Source organism: Lepidochelys olivacea, assembly GCF_965140295.1.
Source record: "Lepidochelys olivacea isolate rLepOli2 genome assembly, chromosome: 15".
NCBI classification, from domain to species: Eukaryota; Metazoa; Chordata; order Testudines; family Cheloniidae; genus Lepidochelys; species Lepidochelys olivacea.
In genome coordinates this window covers 5,122,878-5,144,166 of record NC_140425.1, presented here as the reverse complement: position 1 = coordinate 5,144,166, position 21,289 = coordinate 5,122,878, and the positions used below count along the sequence as shown (strand labels likewise).

The 21,289-nt window shown below is 52.4% G+C and overlaps 1 protein-coding gene across 2 annotated transcripts in view; it reads right to left on the bottom strand.

Annotated features, from left to right (window-relative positions):
- Window positions 1-10,228: 10,228 nt before the first annotated feature.
- The window catches only part of OSBP2 (oxysterol binding protein 2), a 366,039-nt gene continuing 354,978 nt past the window's right edge, over window positions 10,229-21,289 (bottom strand). For both annotated transcript variants that reach the window (XM_084649482.1, XM_084649481.1), the window contains exons 10-14: window positions 14,487-14,590; window positions 13,772-13,867; window positions 12,902-13,086; window positions 11,341-11,561; window positions 10,229-10,536 (exon numbers count right to left, since the gene is read on the bottom strand). In XM_084649482.1, coding sequence (XP_084505608.1) covers window positions 10,394-10,536; window positions 11,341-11,561; window positions 12,902-13,086; window positions 13,772-13,867; window positions 14,487-14,590 — 749 coding nt within the window. In that variant the 3' untranslated portion in view covers window positions 10,229-10,393. The remainder of the gene's footprint in view (window positions 10,537-11,340; window positions 11,562-12,901; window positions 13,087-13,771; window positions 13,868-14,486; window positions 14,591-21,289) is intronic.

Here is a 21,289-nt window from a genome sequence, read left to right as displayed (position 1 = left end):
GCCCCGAGCTCAGCCCTGAACTCCACACACAGGAAAATGAAGTCCCTGGACCAAGGAGCTTACAAATCTAACCAGCCACCAACACCAGGGTCCAAAGGTACCCAACAGGCCCAAGGCACAAACCTTAACCAGAGTGGAGGTTTTAAAAATAGGCATTGTCTGTCTTGGTATGCGCTGTTCCTTGGGCATTTGGGAAACTCTGCCAGTGCTGTAACATCTGTGACTGTGGGAAATTTTTGTAATGTTTTGTACGAATCTTGTGTGCGATTTGGTTTCCCCTGTGTGGTGCCTGGTTAACTAGGTGGTGGGAAAAGATTGTTTACTCTTCGCAGTGACCCAGAGATACAGGCGTGACTGACACCTGGCTGACTGGGGCCTGGAGCCCATGCCATGGAGAGCTCAAAAAAGACAATGTGGCCACTCCAATTGGCCAGATGTTTGGTACCGAGTCTAATGACCATGGAGGGTGACTCCTCCACAGGAAGCCAGCTGGGTGTGACCAGCTGGAGAAAAAAAGGCTAATGGGGAGGGCTAGGTGAAGAGGTTTATCCTGGAACAAGGACAAAGGAGGGATCAGGTGGGTTTGTTAAGTGTTGGGCTGCTAGAAGAGGGAGAGAATTTTCTGGACTGGGATTCAAGAGGGGGGTCAGAGAGGGTCCAGATATACTTTGCTGTAACTTTCCATTCTCTATTAACTAAGGACATTCTATGCTGTGTTCTAGACTTCTAATAAACCCTTATGTTTGTACAACACTGTCTGAGAGTCACTCCAGATTAAGGAAGTTGGGAGTGCATGGTTCCTTCTGGGAGTGAAGTCTCCCCCAGGTGTCCAATCCAGATGGATTTGCTGAGGGGAGCTCACGGCGTGAAGCAGGGGTGCTGAAGGCTCCAAAGTTGGGTCCCAGGAGGCGATGAAGCCAAGGGGCGAGAGTGTGCCCCTAAGGGGGTTGACACACTGAAGGGGACCCTCCCGGGGACTGCTCCAGAGCTGTGCGAGAGCACCACATTGGTGGATCTGTGAGTCAGATGCAACTGCAAAATGGCCAAGACTCCAAGGTCAGAAAGGACTTGGCCTCCTGTATAACAGGCCATGGAATTTCCCTGAAACAAATCCTGTTGGAAATGGGATGTGATCGCTGCGCAGTTCTGCGGCTTCACTGACTGGCTCAAATAACCTCGTTTCACGAGGAAAAAGACTTTTCCTGAGAAACAACCTTGTGGTCAGAGAGTCACACTGGGCTTGTTCTGGTTTGGACATCAGCAGCTGCAATAACATTACTGTGATCTGTGCTTAGTTAATAGTCCGGTGGCTGCTGCACGAGCCATAGCAGAATTCGTCTCCTTCTTTCCCAGCCCTGGGCTCTGCTAAAAGGAGTAAACCGTAGGGAAAATATTTTTGTCACTCCGGTCAGCAGATCTGACTCTGATACACACAGTGAGTAGGTCTGATGAGTAAGGAAGGACCACCCACCTGACCAAGACAGGGAGGAGCATTTTCACCAACCTAGTGAGGAGGGTTTTAAACTAGGTTCAAGGGGGGCATGTGACTAAAGCCCAAAGGTAAACATAAAAAGGTGACCTTAACAGAGGGCTAGATGCTGGGTGTGGGAGGAGTCGGACATGGAAAATTAGAATAGGGTCATCGGAGGAACAAGTGGGAAATCAGTGGGGAAATCAGTTCAACATCTTAGATGTTTATGCACAAATGCAAGGAGTATATGGAATAAATAAGGAAGAACTGGAAGCATTAGTCCATAAGCTAAATTATGACTTAATTGGCATCACAGAGGCTTGACTGGATAAATTTAATGTAGGAATACTGATATAGAGAGCTATAGCTTGTTCAGGAAGGACAGGCTGGGAAAAAAGGGAGGAGGAGTTGCATTATATATCAAGAATATATACATGTCTTCTGAGATCCAGAGCAGGTGAGAGGCAGACCAGCTGAAAGTCTCTGGGTACACATACAAGGGAGAAAATAGGGTGGTATAAGGGGAGTCTACTATAGACCACCACATCAGGAAGGGGAGATGGATGAGTCATTCTAGAACAAATATCCAAAACACAAGACCTGGTAGTGATGCGGGTCTTGAACTACCCAGACATCTGTTGAAAAAGTAATATGGCAAAACACAAAATTTCCAGTAAGCCCTTGGAATGTACTGAGGATCACTTTTTGTTTCAGAAAGTGGAGGAAGTAATGAGGGGGACAGCTATTTTAGACCTGACTCTGACCAACAGGGAGGAATTGGTTGTAAATCTGAAGGTGGAAGACAATTTAAGTGCATGTGATCAGGAAATGAGAGATTTCATGATTCCAAGGAAAGGACGGAGTGAGAGCAGCAGAATAAGGACAAATGGACTTCAAAAAAGCTGACTTTCACCAACTCTGAGAAGTGGTAAGTAAGGTCCTATAGGAAGAAAATCTAAGGGAGAAAGGAGTTCAGAGAGCTGGCAGTTTCTCAGGCAGGAAATGCAGTTAAGTCTGAAGGTGCAGTCTCGTTGGATTGTCTTGTCTTCTCATGCCATGTCTATCAGCATTTTATCTGAGCTTATACTTTAAACTCTGGCTTCTGGTTATAGCACTATTAATTATGTGTTGGCCAATGCTACAAATAATGTAATACAAGCAGGAACTTCTTAATGTACCAATGGTGAAATTTAAAAAGCACTAGGGGGGATGTACTAACAAAATCTGATTAACATTCAATGTCTCATTCAAGAAACCCCAGGTTGAATTCAAACAAACCAAACGTATCCCCACCGGAGTCAAGGATCCTCTAGTACACAAAGAGGTGGTGGGGGCAGAGGCAGGTAGTAAATAAAGGGCCAGTGGCCCTGCAAACACCTTCAAAACAGTGTTAATGTGTCTCTTAGCGCGGGTTGCAGAGCCAGACATCCAGGGAGGAGCCCGTATGGCAAAGGCCCCATAGACTCTGATCGCAGTTGTGACTGTGGGACCCTGCAAGGTGGAAGAGAAAGCACATGTGCTGCGGGAGAGGCCAATCCCATCTCTCTGCCCAAGCAGGACCCTGGCTGGCGCAGGCATCAGATGGGACCTGACCTTGCCAACTGCACAGAGGTAGCAGCTCTTAGGACTGGGGACCTAAGAGGCTAAGGAAACCGCTCAGAGGCTCAGCCTCAAGCTGCCAAGTTCGTGAGGTTGTGCAATGGCAGGACTCTGAGATGCCAGGTGTCCAGGGTGAGGTACAGGGCACCAGGAGGGCTCCTGAGAGAGATAGGGGTGGGGGCAGAGAGCAGAGCTATCTGCCTGCAAGGGGGAGACAAATCTATAATGTCAGGCAAGAGCCTTAGCCACCAGGCGCCCTGCCCTTGCTGCTAGAGAGGGTGGAGTAACTGGATGGCTGGGAAATCCTCCTCTTGGGTCTCAGGCCCTGTAATGGGGGCAGGTGGCGCACTGCAGAAGGGCTACAGGCTGGGCTGGTGTCCTAGGCACCTGTTCAGCCCAAGTTGCTCAGAGCTGGTCCCTGCAGGGCTGTGGCCTTTTCCTTCGTGAGGTCCCATCCCTACTGAGATCTCCCAGGCCAGCTACACCTTGGCACCATTCAGCAAAGTCCTGCAGCTCTCCCCGACAGTGGCTGGATCACCCTCTAGATCAGGGGGCTCTCAAACACTTCCATAACACTGGCAGCAACCAGGAAGACTGTCTCACTGACCCCCTTTCCCCCTGTTTGCCATCACCTGGCCCCACCTGACTCCCAGTGGCCTTTGCCTGGCCCTGCTGCCCCTCTCACTCACCAGTGCCTGGGCTTCCCTCCACTTCCCATTCACCATGACTTAAGGAGGACCCGGGGAGGAAGGACAGGGCAAATGATGGGAACAAGGACAGGATTCAGAGGGCACAGGCAGCCTGCTACTTAGCAAATGGTTCCCAAAGCTCCTTGAACCCGACATGTGGTCATTGTGCAGCGTAAGGGGAAAAGGAGCCAGTTACCCTGAAAGACCTGGGTGAATTAGCACAAGGGAACCTTCTGCCAGGGCTGGTGCCACATACATGCCAGTGGAGCTAAACTGGGGCTTGCTACCTCTGTGCCACCTCCCAGCACATCCCTTCAATGGCTGAGACACCCCCCATCTTGAAAAAGAAACCTGGGGACCCAACGCCCCTGGCTACCCCAGTGACATGCTCCTCGAACTCTTATCAGCTCCCAATCCCCACAGAAAGCACCCAGAGCCCCCCATAGAAGAGCATCTCCAACCCACCCAGCTGCCACTGCCCTGCGGTGCCCACTGCCCCCCATGCCTCCAGCTTCGCACAGAGCATTTCCCGAGCCCCAGGGGCAGCCCAGTGGAGTAAGTGAGGACACTTCAGCATGATGCATTTTAAAACTCCTGAATCCAAGTTTTATTCCTGTGTAGGAGAAGAGGGATCACACAATATATTGTTCCAAAGAATTACACTCAACAGCATTTACAGTAGAATGACATTAAAATCCTCTGGTGGGAAAACAGAAAGACCAGGACAGTGCTCAGATTAAGTGTTGTCACTAAAGGAACTGTGTCAGAGAAGTAGTTTGCTTTTAAAATTAGCTGTCCTAAAAATGACTGGGTGTTTCGGGGTGTATTCCCAATATTCCCCTCTTTAGCTCTGCTATTCTGTAGTGTCTGGGTATGAGGCTTCTACACAAATGCATTTACTGAAGGTAGATCAGCAAGGACTAATTGCTGCCCCAGAGACCAGCAAAGCTGGGCATTTAGGTGCCAACACTTAATTTCACTCTGCACTTTGGTTAGCTGCAACAGCACACAGGTCCTGTTTTAGTGACAGCAGATGTAGGAATCTCTTATTGTTCCAAGCTCTGGGCTAACACTTGTTGGGACAAAATACGCAAGGAAAAATAAGGCATTTTAAAGAGCTGTATTTAGACTCCCTTTTATGAACCTGAATCAGAACTTGAGTGGGACCGCCCCCCCAATGTAATGTTGTTATAAATCAAACAAAGAAAGGCATGACTGAAGAGCTTTGGAGCAGAGAACCTTCTGTGCTCCCACAGTTACGTAAAGTCTGTCTCAAAAGGAGTTAGGGTCTAAATGCCTCCATGATGGAATATGCAATAGTCGCCCGGCAGGCTGGATCCAAGCGGCTCAGTGTTATCAACCCAGCAGTTCAAAAAAGGGAGAGATTCCCCTGCTTTATTGGGTCCCCGGCAACCCACACAGCCAGCCTGCACTGGCTGACCGTGGGACCCGAGGGCCAGTCTGCTCAAGTAGAGAAGAGGAGAACACAGCATTGAGTTTCGAACATGGCAACTAGCTGGAATACTGACAGCCTTCCTGTGGGGCAAGTTTACACTACAAAATTAAGTCGACCTAAGTTACGTCGACATACAGCCACTGCAGTAATTAAATCCCTTTTGCACATCCACACTACGCTCCTGTCGGTGGTGCGCGTCCTCACCAGAAGCGCTTGCACTGATTTCACTGTCAGTGTGGGGCATTGGGGGATGGCTTCCGACAGGCAGAAACAGTCAGGGGCAGCAGGTTTGTAGAAATTTTGGTGGTGCCCAGAATGCCCAGAGCCCGCCCCCCAACTCCACCCCCCACCTACCTAAGGCTCTGGGAGGGAGTGTGGGTGGGGGGAGGAGGTCTGGGGCGCAGACCCTGGGCTGGGACAGGGGATTGGGGTGCAGGATGGGTGAGAGGTTGGGCTCTGGGAGGGAGTTTGGGTGGGAGAGGAGGGTCTGAGGTGCAGGCTCTGGGATGGAGTTTGTGTGCTGGGTGTAGGCTCTGGGCTGCGGCAGGGGGTGAGGGTGTACAAGGGGGTGCAGGCTCTGGGAGGGAGTGCGGAGGGCTGGGGTACAGGCTCTGGGAGGGAGTTTGGGGGCCAGAGGGGGTGTGTGTGTGGGAAAGGGGTGGGGGTGCAGGCTCTGGGAGGGAGTTTGGGTGAGAGAAGGGGGTCTGAGGTGCAGGCTCTGGGATAGAGTTTGGGTGCTGGGTGCAGGCTCTGGGCTGGGGCAGGGATGCAGGACGAGGTGAGGGTTGCAGGATCTGGGATGGAGTTTGGGTGTAGGCTCTGGGCTGGGGCAAGGGGTGAGGGTGTAGGATGGGGTGAGGGGTGCAGGCTCTGGGAGGGAGTGCGGAGGGCTGGGGTACAGGCTCTGGGAGGGAGTCTGGGGGCCAGAGGGGGGGTGTGTGTGGGAAAGGGGTGGGGGTGCAGGAGGCGGTAAGGGGGGGCGCGGTGCTTACCTGGGGCTCCTAGGCAGAGCGGGCCGGGAGGTCTCCGTGCGCTGCTACCCCCAGGCACTGCCCCTGCAGCTTCCTATTGGCCACAGGGGTGCTTGGGGCAGGACACAGACCCACCCCGCCAAGGAGCCACAGGGTGGGGCCGGCAGCCACGTGGAGCGAGCAGGCAGGAAGCTGCTCAGCTCCGCTGTGCTGCCGGTGGTGAGTGGGGGCCCCGGGCTGTTTGAAATGGTCCGGGGGACACGGGGGCAGTAGGCAGGCCCGAGGGAGAGACCAGTGCTGGAGCTGGGCCGGTGGTGCCTGGGCACCACGGGCCCATAGAACTCGCCGCCCATGGTAACAGTCGATGTCTCCACGGACACTGCATCGACCTAACTCCATTGTCCTAAGCGCTACGCCTCTCACAGCGGTGGAGTTATTAAGTCGGTGTCGTGGGCGAGTTACATGGGTGGGAGCTACCTTTTAGTGGAGTCGCTTAGAGTTAGGTTAATGTAAGCTGCCTTATCTCGACCTAGCTCTGTAGTGTAGACCAGGCCTTGGAAAGCTGAAATGCCTTGTTTTCTAAAAGGGAATGATCTTTTCTAATTAACACCTTTTGAATGTGAAAGCATTCGGCTTTGGAGCAATTGTTACTTAGCTAATTAAGCAATTACCTTAAACCTCTCTCTCCCTGCTCATTTTAGAACAAGCCTACCTGAAAGATACGCTGAAATGTACCATACAGGTTGTACTACAAAACCTCAGACAGCCGTATCTGTCTTCATTATTTTTCATCTATTATGTACCATATAAATTTAAGCAAAATAATTTTATATATATTTATATATAAATTAGAAGCAAATAAAAGATTAAAGGATACGCGGAAATCAGCTGTTACCACACTGATAGACACTCACTAATGTTACATTGTACAAGTTGTATATATACTGTACACATTCATGTGTTGTAAATCATAGTCCGTGGGCGCTGGATGAGAGGGCTGACCTGGAGACTGATGGTCTTCGGAACCTGATTGCATACGAGCCCCTTGTGCAGTCTGGGTTTTCAGTTACCAGTGCCTTGAAGTTCATTATTGCTACTTTTCTTCCCCCACGGGTGTGGGCTGGCCCCAGCTGTCCCAGCATGGCCTTTGACCCACACGAGCAGAGTGGTTGGTGTGACATGGTGGAAAGCCAGAGCAGAAGACAAGGCAGAACCCTGCCTCTAGCCCTCCTGAAAGCTCACACATAGCTCCCTCTCAAGCCCAGGATGCTCGGCAGGGCTCATCAGTGTGCAGATCCGCACTCCCATTCCCAAATGCCAGCGCAGACAGAGCTCTTGCGGGACACCCTGCAGTTCAGTTACCAGACGTGTATACATCAGAGCAGGATGTGTGAGTGAGTCGCCTTCTCTTGCTGCTCATTTATCACCTGGAAGGCTTGCTCATCCTTTCCAGGCATCTCCGGAGCACTCAGTATCCCAGCAAGGAGACTGCTCCGGTGGGGAGGAAGCAGCAGAAGTGCACGGGCCTCTGGCCCCACGCAACAGGGGGCCACTTGGAAAGGGAGGTACAGAAAGCAGGAGATCTAGGAGCAGAGCTGTTTCAGGACAGACACTACTTCCACTGGCATCACAGCCCAAGAGGTGAGTGTGGCCCGACGTTTGCTGTAATGTTTGCTGCGCAGGCTCAGTGGATGTTCAGTGATGGGACATTCCTAATAATGGCAACAGCAGGAGCCCCATGGAAGGGGATTGCCCTACTGTTCTAATGTTTCAATGTGGGGTGGTCCAGAGCCAGGGGACTGGAAGGGAGCGAGTCCATGTGCCAAAGTCTGTTGGGTTCAGGGCCACCCACTGCCCAGGGAGGGATACTTTGGTCACTGCGTGAAACTCCAGCAGCGAGGGCTTTTTAGCATCAGGAAGGGACGTGAGGAGGAGAGGGGTTGCTATCTGCCACTCAGCAGCAACGGTGTAGGGAATGGGCCCTGGTCTAGGGTAGCCTGCTGCTCGTCCAGCCCTGCGGTGGGGGGTGGGGGGAGTGTCTGCAGTAGTGCATGGATCTAAATGAGCCCTGCAGCACGGGCTGAGCTGGAGCAGCCAGTGACAGTCCAGGACTGGTGCCTGCACACAGCACTGAAAGCAAACCATTGCCTGCCACCTTCCTGCAGGGGACCAAGGGAGGGCCCTAGGGCAGAGTGGGGCCAGTGGCCCACAGTGCACTCAGCTTTCTACTGGGCCATTACAATGTTGTGCCCCATTTCCAGCAGCTGATGCGAGCCCCAAGCACCCTCTGCAGTGCAGGAACAGGCTGCCCTCACCCCCTTCTGCCCAAAAGTCTCTGGGCTTTTCCCGTGCACCTGTGACAGAGCTCAGCAAGTAGGCTCAGTCCTGCCAGAGGTGGGACACCGCCCAGGGCCCAGCGGCGGGGTGTGTGTGTGTGTGTCTGTGAGCAGAGCTCCTGGGGCATCTCTCCCCTTGGACTGCAGGGTGATTTAATGGGGTTTGGGGGTTAGTGCTCAGAGCTAGGCTCTGGAGCAACCCATTATAGTCACGGGAGCCATGCTGGAATCCTGCATCCCTCCAGCTGCGTTTGGGGATCTTGGATCTGGCCCATCTGTGCATCAGGGGAGTGGGAACTGGGATCCACGAGTCACATGTGACTGAGCTAGAGCGATTCGCAGCCAGTCATAACACAGAGCCAGCCTCACTCAGGGGTCCCTGTGCTGGAGCTGGGGCATCCTGCCAGATAACTACATCTCTCCTCCTACTCCTCTGCTGAGCCCTCCATGCTCTGCTCCCCAACCCACCCTGCACACTGAAGTCAGTGGCCCAGGCTGGGGGAGGGGAGTAGAGCCTAAGGAGAGGACACCAGATTGGGGGTGGGCACAAGAGAAAGATCGCCAAGGAGATAGCAGGAAGATGGGGTGGAAGTGGAAGGAAGCCAAGGGAATGGGGGAAAGGAAAAGGGTAGGGGAGCCATCTGCTTGTTCAAGAACCTCCGACTACACTTCCGGGCTCTCACACCAAGCTCGCCATGAACCTTACTACTGCCTTGCCTAAACGAGTGTCACTGTTCTCTGCACCTCCAACTGTCCGTTAGGGGGACTGACACTGACTGCGATACGACAGTAACCATCCATGCCTCAACCTTTTTGCCTGGTGGCCAAAGGGCAGCTCAGAGCCCAAACTCTGCCTGGAAAGAAAGCTGGGAACATTAATTAGTACTGTGAGACATGGAGGGGGAAGGGGCCTCGAGGAGCTGGGCTTGGGTGGGCTACGGATCCCGACGAGCACTGGTGGCATCTATGAACTGCTGAGTAAGGGTCTTGGCTCTAGTCCACGAAGACTGACTCTACTCTGACTGAGGGCAGCTTTAAAAAGTCTCCCTAGACAGATCACCTCTTTTCTGCTTTCTGTAAGGAACGGTTTCCCAGTAAGACACAGTTGAAAGGAAAAACTAAAATGAACATGATCCAAAAAGCATCTTGTTAGAGACGGTTCTAAAAAATATCAACTAAATATTGCAGATTGGAAAAAATCCACTCAAACAATCCCCCTAAAAGTCACCTAAAGAGCTTCAGAAATAACCTAATTCATAGCTACGGGAGCATGGGGCACTGCTGGGAACTATGGGGAGAACCTAGGAATAAGCACCTAATCTACCGTCTCTAGAAAAGTCGTCTTCTCCCTAGAGCTTCGGCGACGACTGGGAGCTGAGAGTTGCTTGTGCCTTTAAAAAGGAACCTGAACCACAAGCAGATTTTTTAAAAATTAAGTCCATAGGCAAACGGGGGAAAAGTCAGAAGGAAGAGCTCCAAGGGCTGTGCATCGTCTCCCCGCAATGCGTGCCTCTTTGGAAGTCGACGTCTCAGTTAACAAAGCTGAGGCTTCAAAAAAATATAGGCAGCAACTTCGGACAGCAATAAATATGCTAGGCTAAAAATGAACCAAATCAATGTGTCCTTGTTCCTAATTAGTAGCTAAAAAACTGTCACCGTTAAAAAAAACACTGAACGCTATTTTATTAGTGCATAAAAAAATAGGTTTGGAATCCCTGTTTTGATTTATTTTCTTTTAAATTTCTATATTTATTTACTCTGTGTGTGTTTCTGTGCGCTGTGACATAAACAGCAGGATGCTGCCCGATGCGTCCCAGGTGCTCCTCTTCCTCCTCTCCTGTGGGCTGCCAGCCTGGCATGGGAGGAGCAGCTCAGAAGATATCAGGGCACAGATCCCAGTCCTGTTTCTCCTTGGCTTCCCAGTATCCACCTTTGTAAACACAGATCAGCTCCCCTGTCAGGGGATCCACCTTTCTCTCAAACCACAGCGGGATGTAGCCTTCATAGTCTTTGCCTGTCGAGAGCGGAGAGCACAGCACGAGGGTTGGTTGCACGTCTCGTAGGGAAGCCAGGCTGCTCTGCTGGCATCCCCGCCGTGCTGTCAGCACAATGCAGTGAACAGCAACATAGGGATCAGAATCAGCCCAACAAGCCATGCATGGGTCACCCACTGCTATCGAAACTCCTGCTACTTGGAAGGACCAGCCAACCCTATGAATTCATGAGCCTAGGCCTTCCAGGGGAGCTGGTAAACTTCCATGTGCTGTGGCTGGCTCCCAAAGAGACGCCTGGCGGGGTGTCAGAGCTGGAAGGCTCAGAGGCTGTGCCCAGTCAGCTCAGGAGAGGAGATGGGTGTGACTGCAGCTGAAGGCGGGTTTCTCTGCCACATCAATAATGACACAGCACATCTGGTCCTAGAACCTCAGATCTCTTTACCAGGGGCTGGAGGGGGTGGGAAGCAGCACTGTCCCTACTTTATAGGTGGGCCAGCTGGCACAGCGGAGAAAGGATTTGCCCACAGTCACCCAGCAAGTCTGAAACAGAACCCACGCTGGGCACCTGAGTCCCAGCCCTCAGCTGAGTCCATTAAACCCCTCAAAGGTGTCTAGAGATGGGAAAGAGCGACCAGGCTCCCTACCCAATCCTCTGCCAATTCAGGATTGTGCTGTTCCGGCAGATTCAGGGATGGTTCTTCTGGGACTTGAGACACTTGACTGACTTGCTCCCTCCCTTTGGCTGCAGTTCCCACAGCCTGAGACCAGCAGCCTTTCTGAGTCCCCTGGTTATCTATTGAACCCTGCAACCCAGTCAAACTCACCTTCCTCCAAGGCCTCCACGGCTTCTGCCTCCCGCCTGCGACGGACGGCTCTTTGCTTCTCCTCCAGCCTCTGCTTCTCCACGTTGGCCTCATCCCACTTGCTATTCTCCATGAGCCGCTGGTCAGGCCTCAGCCTGCTGTCTGTGGGGGCCACTCGCTCCTCAGGCTCGTTAAGGGTCAGGGCCAGGTCAGAGAAGAAATACATGTTCTCGGCATTCTCCCTGGAGGAGAAGGGGTCAGGTTAGCGGGTGGATTCTTCCACCCACCCAGATACGAACGGTCTCCATCCATCCATCCATCTGCTTGCATGGCCCCCCCATCACTGCGGTATCTAAGCATCTCCTACCATTAGATCCAGACCTGGCCACACTACCTGCCTGGAGTGCAGGGAGTCCTCAGTGAGGTGGCAGAATTCTTCCTCTGGGGAGCCTTTCCTCCTACCACCCCAATGGAAATGCCTAAGGTACCTTCACATGAGAGAACAGTTCAACCAATGCAGTTCCATGATCTTCCCACAGGAGTCGTGGTCTCCTCCTACAACTCTGTGCCACTGGGCAGGAAGTCAAGAGGGCACAGATCACTCCCAAACACACTTCCCCCATCCAGCAATGCTGCTGCCCCACAACCAAGCTGGCAAGAGTCATCCCAGAGAATAGGCGGCATTCTAGCGAAAAGCCAGAAGTGTGCATTAGTGCTTTGCCGCTTGTGCCACATGTTTGACCGCAGCTGCACACGGAGGACTAATGGCCTTTGGCATTAGCTCTCAGCAGCGAGCCAAACAAGGCAACACAATGGAGTACGAAGATTTGGTAGGGTGGAAACCAGGCTACCCTGATTGCTAAGCTGGCATGAAAAGCAGTTCCATGAACATGCGTTAACCGCGTCAGCAAAGCAGGTTTCCAAACCGGGCTGAGTACGTCTTCGCAATTCTTCCAGGAACGATGTTAGCTGCTGAGACTGTTTTGGAAAGGGAGTGAGCTGTGATGGTCAGACCCATGTTAGAAACCAGCTCCTGCCGGCTCCAGACATGGTTCTGGAACATGCCTGCAACATGGCTTTGTAAAACACCCTTTAGTGTTGAAAGCCATGTTATTCCATTCTAAGCCATGCTACCATAAAGTCCCTAACCCTATTTGCAACTGAGGATCTGTCTACACTGCCATCAGGGGTGTGATTGCAGCATGTATAGATATACTCAAAAGAGCTGTGATCTCGCTAGACGGGTTGATGTAGCCAGAATGAGGGACAACAGCATTGAAGGTGCGGTTACACTGACAACAGAGCGGGCTAGCCCTACCCACCCAGGACCCTGGGTATATACTCAAGGGTGGGAGATGCTGCAGTTAGCAGCAAACCTCAGAGAAGCAGCAAAGTGTGCCTTATAGCACCACTACCCATGGCTGTTCCTCTTGGTCCCCATCCTGCACTGGCCAGAGCAGGAGTAAGTCCTTATTTCTCAGATCACTTTGCCCACCACTGAACTCCAGCCACCTCTGGGCTGAAATGCAGCAGCTGTTGAAGAGCATGACCACAGCACACCAAGCCTGCAGAGAGGACTCACGGGAGAGGATATTTCTTCCACAGGACCTTTGGGGCCAGCGTCTGGTAGACGGTTTTTTGCTTGCCCTCCGAGCTGGTGCTGCCATGGCTGCTCTGAACTATCTTGGAGCACTCCATATTTTCGTCCCACGTGCCAGACATGGCGTAATGCGCCTTCCCATCAGCGTCCGTTACCACGCCCGTCACCTGGCACCGGGGGAAGAAAATCACATGGGCTTACGATGGTGGAGCTTGCAAACATCCAGAGGACAGAGACTAGAGTGGTGCCCACAGCACCCTCCCGGCTGCCCGTGGTAAGCACTGGGGCCTGGTGTCATTCAGAAGGCCTGATTCTGGGACGGCAGCGCTGAGGCTTAGGAGAGTCATGCAAGGGGAACACCCAGCTCCCCACACTTCACGCTGGGGTTCATCCCAGACCCAGCCCGTCTCCTCCTTCATTCTGCCATCCAGCTTCGTCTCGCCCTTCTCGGGTCTCAAACGCAGCCAGTGTTACTGCTTTAACTTGTGACTCTGGAGGAGCACATGATGGAGCCAGATGGAACCCATTTAACACTGCGGGTAGGGACGTGAATGCAGGACAGTTCACTATATTCTATCTAGCCTTAAAAACGCTAGAACAGAGATAAATATGAGCCATCACATTCCATGCAGTGCAGGGAGCTGGCCACTAGGGGGTGCCAACACACTTTCAAGGAAATCATCATCAACTTTATTTTAGGGTTGCTGGACTCCTGCTGCCCCAGGTCCCGTCTGTCCACAGCCAACAGCTTTCTCATCCCGTTGGCAACTGGCACTACCCGGAGGGAAGAATCAGTGCCTCTGCCATGTGTGAGGCTGCTTAAGTGAGTTGGGTTTTTTTCTGGATACGTACCTTTCGGGGGACGTCTCTGGAGAAATAGCTGTAGGGAGTAAATTTCAGCTGGCATTTATCTTTTGACTTGTGGTTAACAATCTCTATGTCACCAGACTAGAGAAAAGACACAGAATCACAGGCAGAGAGAGGATTTACAAAGAGACAAATCAGGCATGAGTTTCAGTTTGTTCACATGCAAATCAGAATCCTCAGCAGCACTGTGTCCCCTGAACTCAGGCACTTTTACCTAGTGCCAGCGAACAGACTGGGTTCCCAGTGCGTGTGGATGATAGAAGCCAGCCTAGCAGCTCGGTACCAGTTCACTGGGACTGGCATGACAGGGAGAGGGAAAACCAGTGCTGGACTGGGAGTATCACTGTCAGCCTGGGCAGAAAGGCCAGGGCCAACTCCAGGGGGCAGAAGGGGGCTACCCAGGGGTGCCAGTCCTGCCCTTAACCCCACTGGAGCTCCAAGGTGGACCTGACTGAGGGGCCTCCCCATGTGCCCGCTGCAGCTGGTGGGATAGATCTTCCTTCTCAGAAGGTTATGAGGGGGTGAGGGGCCATACTAGATGAGCGGAAGCCTCTCCCGACAGCCAGCAGCTGGGATCCTTTCACTGCCCCCTCCAGAAGCCAGCCCCTCTTTGCTGGAGCACTGTAACAAAATAACCCAGGACAGAACACGTGGAGTGGGGCGATAAGGGACCAGGATCCTTGCGCCGCTTGCCACTGACCTGGTCGATCCAGAGCTTGCCCACAATGATGTTGTGAACGGTGGAGGTGACCTTCCTCCAGACATAGTGGTTCCCGCTGGAGTGAAATTCTAGATGGATGGCACCTGTGGAGGCAGAGGGAGAGAGCCCTTTGCTTTGAGATGAGGGAGACAGTCCCACGCTAGGGGACAGTCAGATACTGTGCTATCCTTGAGCGGCACCATGAAGAGACCAGACTACAGCCATGTCTACACTAGCACTTATGTTAGCAAAACTTATGTCACTCAGGGGTGTGAAAAAAAACACCCCTTTGAGCAACGTAAGTTTCACCGGCACAAGCGCTCGGTCAGCGGGAGAGCTTCTCCGGTAGACACAGCTACTGTCACTCACTTCGGTGGGTTTATCATGTCGATGGGAGAGCGATCTTACAGCACAGAGCAGCTACACGAGCCATCTTACAGCAGCGGCGCTGCGTCGGTCCAGTGGTGCTGCTGTAAGTTAGCTAGTGTAGACATGGTCTCACACTTCTTAAAGGGATGCCACCCCTTCCCATTCCCACATTTTCATTCACCTCTCCGCTGCTCCCACGCGCCCTGCTAGGAGCTGAAAAGCTGAACAATGTTTCCTGGCTTAAGGCTTTTCCCACCTGGCAGATGTGAACTCTTCCCTCCCATCCATGCACTGTGCTCCTGATGGGAGCAGGCCAGCACGGCCCCGGCCTGGTCTGCTGCTTTTATCAGCCCCAGCTCAGGACAGGTGCCAGCAGCGTGGCCGGCAGCCCGCTGGGAACATGGCTGTGCTGCCCGGTGCAGGCTGGCCAGTCCCAGCTCAGCCTGTTCCTGGTGACATAGCGCTTTATGGCTGTGCAGACCAGGCCTGGCTGTCCATGGGTGGAACCTCTTCCCTTGAGCCCTCCAGTTATCCCCATGCTGAATTTGTATTTAAAAAGGGTTCAGAGTAACAGCCGTGTTAGTCTGTATTCGCAAAAAGAAAAGGAGTCTCTAAGGTGCCACAAGTACTCCTTTTCTTTTTGTATTTAAAAAGGAACCATTGAAAAGTGAAGCTCCGTCTGGGGTCAAGGTGGTGGGGGTGGAGGAGGGAACTCTGCACAGGCCACTGGCTTGTTGGGAGTGGGGAGAGCTCTGTACATAGGTGACACGTGGCCGGGGTCAAGTGCTCCGCCCCTCCCGATTTTTGCTTAGCCTGTGGGGTGGAGGGGGAGGAAGAAGGGCTCTGTCTTTCTCCCACTATGCCTGCCCCCCAGCACGCTCAGCCCCTGTCCCTGGCAGCTGGGCCCAGACAGGGAGCAGAGGGGGCAGGGCAGGCTGCTGCCTCCCCAGCTGGGCTCTCTCAGACAGTGACCAGCAGTGGCCAACTTCAGCTGCGTGAGAGGCTGCTCTCTCCCGTGCCGCACTTGGGCCCAGCAGCCAGGGAGAGCGGCTGAACACACCGGGGCAGAGGCACAGAAGGAGAAGGACAGAGCCTCCCCCCCACCCCTCTGCAACTCAGGTGGGGCAGGGAGAGCGCGGCAGACCGGCGCTGGGGCTGTGGGGGGGGGGTTGCTGTAGAGAGGAACACGTGGGGCGGTGACATGTCGTCCCCTTTAGATTGTTTCCCCCCCCCCGGGGAGGCACGAGTCATCTGTGCCAATGTAGAACAATAGCAGTGACGCTGCGACTGCTTGGGAGCAGCACAAGCTGCACAGCCCTGCCGGAACCCAGGGCAGGTTCTCGAGCAGCCAGCCCGTCCCCTCGCGTTGGTACTGGAGGGAGCTAGCTTGGCTATGTCTCCTCGTAGTCTCTAAGGTGCCACGAATACTCCTGTTCTTTTTGCGGATACAGACTAACGCGGCTGCTACTCTGACACCTCTCACTGCCGGCTGGGCATACCCCACACGGGCTTGTGTTCGTGAAGCGTGAGGGAGCCTCTCAGTGTGCGGGGGACAGCAGAGAGCTTTCCCCTGCCCACCGCTTGGGAGACAGCTGCAAAATTCCTCCTACTATCTGGTTCCAAGCAAACTCCCTTGGCAAGTCACTGGAGCAAGATCTCCGACCCCCCGTGTTCCGGAGCAGGCTGAATCCGGGGTGCTGCTGTACAGTCACAGGCAGAGCTGGACTCTCGGATCATCGAGGAGCAGCATGGCTGCACCAGCCTCCTGCAGGCCAGTCCTCAGAGGCTAGTGTCAGGCCAGGTCTACCCTGGGAAATTAGGTCAGTATCACTATGTTGCTCAGGGGTGTGAGAAATCCACACCGTGGAGCGACGCTGTTAAAGGGACTGAACCCCCAGTGGAGACAGGGCTAGAATTCTCCATCGACCTAGCTACTGCCTTTAGGGGAGGTGGATTCTCTATGCCGACAGGAGAACACCTCCCATTGGCAGCGGTAGCATCTTCATTGAAGGTAAAGGGCCTGAACCAACGATAAGGAGACTCAGAAGCAAGGAGCAAATATACTTAGTTGCTCCCTACTGAGCCTGTGCCAGCAGCCACAGAACCCCTGCCTGGGCGTCTTCCTTTAAGTGCAAGGCAGCAATTCTTCGCTGCTAAGAGAGCTGAATGACCCGCCATTCCTGCCTGTGTGGGAAGAGTGGACCCAAGTTTACCGCACTGGTCCTAAGAAGTGGGACCTGGCCCCTACAGATCCTGCACATTTCCATGAACCCCAGCCAAGATCTGAGTATCTGAGTGTCTGTTGAGGGGACAGTTTATCAATTTGACCGTGTGCTTGATTGTTTGAAAAGTGTGAATTGGGAGTGCTTTGTTCCAGGTGAGCCTTCAGTGGGCCTGTTATAAAAAGCCAGACAGCTTCAGCTGAGAGGCCAACAGTGGAGAGGTTAACAGAGGGAGTTCGCCTGGGGAGAGCCCACTGAGGCGTACATCTTGCTGGATTCTCTGAGAAGTTACTACAACTCCTGAGGCAGCTCGTAGAAGGATGGTAATATGGATGGGGAGCGTTCAGCTGTTGTGACCTGCACTGGATTTGCCGTGTTTGTCTTTCTTTCACAGGACAGAAGCAACTTTTTCTGTACAAAGCGCAAGCTGGTCTCCATATTGGAAGAGAAGGTTCAAGGTCTGGAGCAACAGGTATCGACCCTGCGTTGCATAAGAGAAACTGAAGATTTCCTGGACAGACGTCAGGATATGCTTCTACGGGCACAATGTTCTGAAGATTCAGAGCAGGCTGCACTGCGGGGACAGGAGGACAGTGAAGAAATTTGGCAGCATGTGACCTCCAGAAGAAGAAAGGGGAGCGTCCATGTACCAGCAATGCAGATACAGGTGAGTAACCTTTTTCATGTTCTCTCCACAGGTACTAATGTGGAGAGTGGACCAGATGATACATCTGAGGGAAGGGAACAGAACGAGACTCTGCCGATTGGAAGGCATGAGATGCACCGTCCTAGGGATGGGGTTCCATAACCACTGCTCCCAAGAGAAGGAGGCGGGTGGTGGTGATCGGGGACTCTCTCCTCAGGGGGACTGAGTCATCTATCTGCCACCCTGAGTGGGAAAACCGAGAAGTCTGCTGCTTGCCAGGAGCTAGGATTCACGATGTGACGGAGAGACTGCCGAGACTCATCAAGCCCTCGGATCGCTACCCCTTCCTGCTTCTCCACGTGGGCACCAATGATACTGCCAAGAATGACCTTGAGCAGATCACTGCAGACTACGTGGCTCTGGGAAGAAGGATAAAGGAGTTTGAGGCGCAAGTGGTGTTCTCGTCCATACTCCCCGTGGAAGGAAAAGGCCAGGGTAGGGATCGTTGAATCGTGGAAGTCAACGAATGGCTACGCAGGTGGTGTTGGAGAGAAGGCTTTGGATTCTTTGACCATGGGATGGTGTTCCAATAAGGAGGAGTGCTGGGCAGAGACGGGCTCCACCTTACGAAGAGAGGGAAGAGCATCTTCGCAAGCAGGTCGGCTAACCTAGTGAGGAGGGCTTTAAACTAGGTTCACCAGGGGAAGGAGACCAAAGCCCTAAAGTAAGTTGGATACCAGGAGGAAGCACAAGCAGGAGAGCGCGAGAGGGGAGGGCTCCTGCCTCAAACTGAGAAAGAGGGATGATCAGCGAGTTATCTCAAGTGACTATACACAAATGCAAGAAGCCTGGGAAACAAGCAGGGAGAGCTGGAAGTCCTGGCACAGTCAAGGAATTATGATGTGATTGGAATAACAGAGACTTGGTGGGATAACTCACATGACTGGAGTACTGTCATGGATGGATAGAAACTGTTCAGGAATGACAGGCAGGGCAGAAAAGGTGGGGGAGTTGCACTGTATGTAAGGGAGCAGTATGACTGCTCAGAGCTCTGGTATGAAACTGCAGAAAAACCTGAGTGTCTCTGGATTAAGTTTAGAAGTGTGAGCAACGAGGGTGATGTCGTGGTGGGAGTCTGCTATAGACCACCGGACCAGGGGGATGAGGTGGACGAGGTTTTCTTCCGGCAACACACAAGTTACTAGATCGCAGGCCTTGGTTCTCATGGGAGACTTCAATCACCCTGAGAGACTTCAATCTGCTGGGAGAGCAATACAGCGGTGCACAGACAATCCAGGAAGTTTTTGGAAAGTGTAGGGGACAATTTCCTGGTGCAAGTACTGGAAGAATCAACTAGGGGCAGAGTTCTACTTGACCTGGTGCTCACAAACCGGGAAGAATTAGTAGGGGAAGCAAAAGTGGATGGGAACCAGGGTGGCAGTGACCTCATTATGAGATGGTCGAGTTCAGGATCCTGACACAAGGAAGAAAGGAGAGCAGCAGAATACGGACCCTGGACTTCAGAAAAGCAGACTTTGACTCTCTCAGGGAACTGATGGGCAGGATCCCCTGGGAGAATAACATGAGGGGGAAAGGAGTCCAGGAGAACTGGCTGTATTTTAAAGAATCCTTATTGAGGTTACAGGGACAAATCATCCCGGTGTGTAGAAAGAATAGTAAATACGGCAGGCGACCAGCTTGGCTTAACAGTGAAATCCTTGCTAATCTTAAACACAAAAAAGAAGCTGATAAGAAGTGGAAGATTGGACAAATGACCAGGGAGGAGTATAAAAATATTGTTCAGGCATGCAGAAGTGAAATCAGGAAGGCCAACTAACACCTGGAGTTGCAGCTAGCAAGAGATGTTAAGAGTAACAAGAAGTGTTTCTTCAGGTATGTTAGCAACAAGAAGAAAGTCAAGGAAAGTGTGGGCCCCTTACTGAACGAGGGAGACAACCCAGTGTCAGAGGATGTGGAAAAAGCTAACATACTCAATGGTTTTTTTGCCTCTGTCTTCACGAACAAGGTCAGCTTCCAGACTACTGCACTGGGCAGCACAGCATGGGGAGGAGGTGACCAGCCCTCTGTGGAGAAAGAAGTGGTTCGGGACCATTTAGAAAAGCTGGACAAGCACAAGTCCATGGGGCTGGATGCGCTGCATCCGAGAGTGCTAAAGGAGTTGGCGGATGTGATTGCAGAGCCATTGGCCATTATCTTTGAAAACTCATGGTGATCCGGGGAAGACCCAGATGACTGGAAAAAGGCTAATGTAGTGCCCATCTTTAAAAAAGGGAACAAGGAGGATCCGGGGAACTACAAGCCAGTCAGACTCACCTCAGTCCCTGGAAAAATCATGGAGCAGGTCCTCAAGGAATCAGTTCTGAAGCACTTAGAGGAGAGGAAAGAGATCAAGAACAGACAGCATGGTTTCACAAAGGGAAAGTCATGCCCGACTAATCTAATTGCCTTCTATGACGAGATAACTGGCTCTGTGGATGAGGGGAAAGCAGTGGACGTGTTGTTCCTTGACTTTAGCAAAACTTTTGACACGGTCTCCCACAGTATTCTTGCCAGCAAGTTAAAGAACTATGGGCTGGATGAATGGACTATAAGGTGGATAGAAAGTTGGATAGATTGTCAGGCTCAACAGGTAGTGATCAATGGCTCCATGTCTAGTTGGCAGCCAGTATCAAGTGGAGTGCCCCAAGGGTCGGTCCTTGGGCCGGTTTTGTTCAATATCTTCATAAATGATCTGGAGGATGGTGTGGATTGCACCCTCAGCAAGTTTGCAGATGATACTAAACTGGGAGGAGAGGTAGATACGCTGGAGGGTAGGGATAGGATACAGAGGGACCTAGACAAATTAGAGGATTGGACCAAAAGAAATCTGATGAGGTTCAACAAGGACAAGTGCAGAGTCCTGCACTTAGGACGGAAGAACCCATACACTGCTACAGACTAGGGACCGAATGGCTCGGCAGCAGTTCTGCAGAAAAGGACCTAGAGGTTACAGTGGACGAGAAGCTGGATATGAGTCAACAGTGTGCCCTTGTTGCCAAGAAGGCCAATGGCATTTTGAGATGTATAAGCAGGGGCAAAGCCAGCAGATCGAGGGATGTGATCGTTCCCCTCTATTTGACATTGGTGAGGCCTCATCTGGAGTACTGTGTCCAGTTTTGGGCTCCACACTACAAGGAGGATGTGGAAAAATTGGAAAGAGTCCAGCAGAGGGCAACAAAAATGATTAGGGGACTGGAACACATGACTTATGAGGAGAGGCTGAGGGAACTGGGATTGTCTAGTCTGTGGAAGAGAAGAATGAGGGGGGATTTGATAGCTGCTTTCAACTACCTGAAAGGGGGTTCCAAAGAGAATGGATCTAGACTGTTTTCAGTGGTAGCTGATGACAGAACATGGAGTAATGGTCTCAAGTTGCAGTGGGGGAGGTTTAGGTTGGATATTAGGAAAAACTTTTTCACTAGGAGGGTGGTGAAACACTGGAATGCATTACCTAAGGAGGTGGTGGAATCTCCTTCCTTAGATATTTTTAAGGTCAGGCTTGACAA